Source organism: Mastomys coucha, unplaced genomic scaffold, assembly GCF_008632895.1.
Source record: "Mastomys coucha isolate ucsf_1 unplaced genomic scaffold, UCSF_Mcou_1 pScaffold7, whole genome shotgun sequence".
Classification (NCBI taxonomy): domain Eukaryota; kingdom Metazoa; phylum Chordata; class Mammalia; order Rodentia; family Muridae; genus Mastomys; species Mastomys coucha.
In genome coordinates this window covers 3,025,629-3,030,628 of record NW_022196913.1, presented here as the reverse complement: position 1 = coordinate 3,030,628, position 5,000 = coordinate 3,025,629, and the positions used below count along the sequence as shown (strand labels likewise).

At 43.7% G+C, this 5,000-nt stretch overlaps 1 protein-coding gene across 4 annotated transcripts in view; it reads left to right on the top strand.

Annotated features, from left to right (window-relative positions):
• Dhtkd1 (dehydrogenase E1 and transketolase domain containing 1) overlaps positions 1–5,000 on the top strand; it is an 89,062-nt gene that overhangs the window by 32,101 nt on the left and 51,961 nt on the right. For all 4 annotated transcript variants that reach the window (XM_031359521.1, XM_031359520.1, XM_031359518.1 and 1 more), the window contains one exon: positions 4,070–4,225. In XM_031359521.1, coding sequence (XP_031215381.1) covers positions 4,070–4,225 — 156 coding nt within the window. The remainder of the gene's footprint in view (positions 1–4,069; positions 4,226–5,000) is intronic.

Below are 5,000 nucleotides of genomic sequence, written 5' to 3'. Positions count from 1 at the left end.
GACTTGGCTTTAATGTGTTTCATGTTTACCAGTTGCCATGAAAGTACAGTCTTCGTGCAGAGGGATGATTTGCTCTTATGGATTATGTATTTAATTTTGGGGTATTTATAAAATGAAAGACAAACCCTTCTGGAGGTAGACTCTGATACTTCAGAAATAACAAAGTGGTCAAGCTGGTGACACATACCTCTTATTCATTCACAGGCTAAAATAGGAGGATAACAAGTTCAAGGCCAGTCTAGACTACAGCAAAACCTTGTGCAAAAAGGGAAGGCAATGAGAGAGAATGAAGGGAGGCTGTTCAAGGCCTGCAGCCCACTGCCTCTCCTTACCCTTAGGAAGTTTGTCTTGGGTTCAGCCAGTGGCTGTCTAGGGTGCCCACAACACTCACTACACATTCTTTTGTACTGAGAGTTTAAGACACTAGCTCATTTGCCTCTGGAGGCCTCTTGGATTGAATAAGTGCTTAACTGTTAATAAGTGAATAACTGTTTTCAGCAGTTAAACTTTGACTGGGTGTTCTTTGTAGTTTACTCTTGGTAATAGCTTGTACTTTAGCCTCTGTAAACCTTAGTTGCCAAATTATTTTATTTATTTATTTGTGCTCAGAATCTCATGCATCAGTTTTGGATTTATTCATCTAAACTCCTAGCTCATAGTGGAGGCGGGTTGAAGAATGGTAATTCACAAGGATGCATTTTATCTCAGGATTTTAGATTTTCATTATTTTTTTTTAAAGCATCTTTTAAAAACCATGGTGGTTTCTTTACATTCCGATTGTAGCCTCCCCAACCCCTTCCTTATTGAGATTACAAACTATGTGACAGAAACAGGTCAAAGGTGAAAGGCTTATGCTGTCTCACGTTTCAGGGGAAGACAGTCTGTTAGGAGCAGAAGGTGTGGGAGCTGGAGCAGAGTGGCCACTTTAGTGGCTACAGTGGCCACTTCCTACATCTTCCTGGATTGGAAAGCAGAAAATGACTATAACTCTGAAGGCCTGGCCCAATGGCCCTACATCCACCAACACCTCCTAAACCTGCTAGGAACAACATGTTCAAACACATAAATCCATAGGGGACATTTCCAGATGCTCAGAGACTTTAAAGAGATGAAAGCCATCAGACTCTATACTAAGACCGGAGGCTACTGTCTCCATCACTGAGCCGTGATAGTTGAAGTGAGGTTGTGGGGGTGTCGCGTAATACAAATCACGAGGGCCTTTACTGGAGTTGTAAAAATTACTTTGAAGAAACTGAAGTGATTTTTAAAACTGTAGAAAAATTTAAAAATATTTTTTAAAGATTTATTTATTTATTTTTATGTATATGGGTACACTGTAGCTGAACAGATGGTTGTGAGCCTTCATGTGGTTGTTGGGAATTGAAGTTTTAGGACCTCTGCTTGCTCCGGTCAACCCCGTTCACTCCGGCCCAAAGATTTATTATTATTATTATTATTATTATTATTATTATTATATGTAAGTACACTGTAGTTGTCTTCAGATGCACCAGAAGAGGGTGTCAGATCTCATTACGGGTGGTTGTGAGCAACCATGTGGTTGCTAGGATTTGAACTCAGTACCTTCGGAAGAGCAGTCGGTGCTCATACCCGCTGAGCCATCCTCACCAACCCGAAAAATTTAAAAATATTAATGCAGATGCAAAAGTATATAGCCTTAGCCCTTTACTTGAAAGATGGCTTACAGCTGAGCAGTGTTGGTACATGCCTTTAGTCCTAGCACTTGGGAGGCAGAGGCAGGTGGATTTCTGAGTTGGAGGCCAGCCTGGTCTACAGAGTGAGTTCCAGGACAGCCAGGACTACTCAGAGAAACCCTGTCTTGGAAAACCAAAAAACCAAAACCAAAACCAAAACCAAAACAAAAACAAAAAAAGAAAAAAAGAAAAAAAGAAAAAAAAGGAAGACAGATGGCTTACTGATGCAGTTCCCTTGTCATTTTTTTCCATAGGTTCAAGACACCCCTTTTTAACTTTTATTGTAACAGATGAAGGGATGAGGATTTGCCTCAGTGGCAGAATGTCTGCTTAGAGTGCTCAGGGCCCTAGGATTTATCTCAAGGGAAAAATTGTGTATGTGTATGTGTGTGTGTATGTGTGTGTGTGTGTGTGTGTGTGTGTATGTGTATATGTGTATGTGTGTGTGTGGTGTGTATGGTGTGTGTGTGTAGTGTGTATGTGTGCATGGTGTGTGTGGTATCTATGTGTGTATATGTGTATGTGTGTGTGTGGTATATATGGTGTGCGTGTATGTGTGTGTGTGTGTGTTGTGTGTATGGTGTGTGTGTATGTGTGTGTGTGTGTGTATGTATGTAAGTATAATGGAACATTGGAGTCAACTTGTTTATTACCAGTGTCAGTTTTAGAGATTTCTTAACCTAGCTGGGAGGTGCTTGCATAGCCCAGCACTTAGAGGCAGAGGCAGGCAGATCTCTGAGTTCCAGGCCAGCCTGGTTTACAGAGCAGCTGCTGGGACAGTCAGGGATACACAAGGAAACCCTGTCTCCAAAGAAGAAAAACAACTTGCTCTCCCCGAAGAACAACAGAAGAGTCAAACATGGTAATATATGTTTGTAGTCCCAGCACCTGGAAAATTGAGATAGCCTCAAAAAAAGGGGGGAAAAGCTGGATGTTGTCCTGGGAGGATGCATTTACTGTCCACAGAGGCCAGAAGAGGGGTCAGACCCCTGGAAATGGAGTTACAGGAGGTACTAAAGATTGAATCAGGATTTTCTGGAGAAGCAGCACAAATTCCCTTTGCCTGGCTTTTAAATGAAGTACTAAGTTTTTTGTTTTTTGGTTTTTTTTTTTTTTTTTGGTTTTTCGAGACAGGGTTTCTATGTATAGCCCTGGCTGTCCTGGAGCTCACTCTGTAGACCAGGCTGGCCTCAAACTCAAAAATCCGCCTGCCTCTGCCTCCCAAGTGCTGGGATTAAAGGCGTGTACCACCACCGCCTGGCTTGAAATACTAAGTTTAGTTTAACTTAGCATATAATGTACTTTGTGCTGGGTAACTTGGCATTTTTCTTCCTGAAGCAGAACTATGGTCCTTGTGCCTCACTATCAAAATTATACATTTTAATTTATAGTAAATAACAAAGCAATCAATGTAGATGGAGGTTTTTACCGTCATCTTTTGTAAGCAGCGTTTTGTTTTCCCTGTGTCTTCCAGTCACAAGCAACAGAACCTAGCTGTGGCTATCTCAAGCAAAGAGCAGTATCTGGAAGGGTGTCTGCTCACACTGGAGGTCACGCTCAGGAAGGGGCGGGCAGTGGTGGCGCACGCCTTAGTCCCAGCACTTGGGGAGGCAGAGGCAGGCGGATTTCTGAGTTTGAGGCCAGCCTGGTCTACAGAGTGAGATCTAGTAAGATCTGTATAGCCAGGGCTATACAGAGAAACTCTGTCTCGAACCCCCTCCCCCCCCCACACACACACAAAAGACTCAGGAAGGGGCAAAGCAGAGTGGTGTCTGGTAATATGGCACACTGTGGGCCTGCCTAGCTGCTGACCATGCAAATATGTCTGATAACTGTGTCCCTTGGCTGTCTGGGCGCTCCACATTCTAGACTAGACTTGTTTTGAACTTACAGAATTCTGCCTGCTTCTGCCTCCAAAGTACTGGGATTAAAGGCATTCAACACCGTGCCCAGCATTCCCTCTGTTTTTAATATGCAGTCTAAGATCTAAAAATCCCTTCACTAATCAGGAAAGGAAGGGGACCATGTCTTTAATGTCAGTGTAGAACTGCTTCGTGTCAGTTTTGGAAGTTCTTCCTAATGTCTGTCATACATTCAGTTATCACAAATAAGCACTCATGGCTTGAGCTCCTTTCCTGCTTGCTTCCATGGACTTTAGCTATCAGGAGATAAATTTAAGGAAGTAAGTGTGTTTACCTAATATCTGATGGCCTTTAATCCCCCCTGGCAGTTGTGGGGGGGTCAGGGGGACATGCAGGGAACAGTGTGTTAAGTGTCTAAGGCCGTCCTTCTGTGACAGGCATTTCTGTAGTTTCTGAGCACCTCCTCAATTGTTTTATTTCTGTCTCCCAATTCAGTTGACCATGGCCTTGCCAGGCTGGTAACAGTGTATTGTGAGCATGGCCACAAAGCTGCCCAGATCAACCCTCTCTTCCCTGGACAAGCCCTCCTGGATACTGTGCCTGAGATCCAAGCTCTTGTCCAGGCTCTCCAGGGACCCTTCACTACCACAGGTGAGCGGCTCCTGGGTGTATAAGGGGGAACCGCAGGAAGTGCCTTGGCCTGCTCTTGTAGAACTGGATGCCCTGGATTGAAGACTTCCATCAGGCAAAGGCAGTGGTTCTCCAACTTCCTACAGTTGTTCCTCATGTTGTGGTGGTTGGTGCCCAACCATAAAATTAGTTTTGTTGCTACTTTGTAACGGCTACTTATTTTGCTACTGTTGTGAGTGGTAATATAAATATCAGTGTTTACTGATGGTTTTAGACAACCCTGGTGAAAGATCATTAGCCCTTCAATGGGGTTGTGACCCATAGCCTGAGAACCATTGGGAGAAGAGACAAGGAAGGGCACATTGAATTATCTTCCAGTAGGAGCTGTCTTGAAGTTCTAGAATGGTCTTAGTTTCTCTGTGGTAAAAAACACATAGAGCAGGCTGGCAAGATGATTCAGTGGGTAGAGGTGCTTACCACCAAGTAGGTGGGACATACGAAGAAGAAAGGGAGAACCAGCTCCTATCTCCAATATGCCGTGTATTATGGAGTGCACATGGTGGCCCCCCCCCCATAAATAACAACATTTAAAAATCCAAACATGTTGGTACTGCACATTTTACATGTAGACTGCTGATTTGTTTTCATAACTGCTCCTAAAGTCTTTATTGCCACCTGTGGTTTAGAGATGGTATCTGAGTTACTTCCTGACAGCTGTGATAAAGCACCTAGACCAAGGCAGCTCATAGAAGGCAGGCTAGACCAAGGCAGCTCATAGAAGGCAGGCTAGACCAAG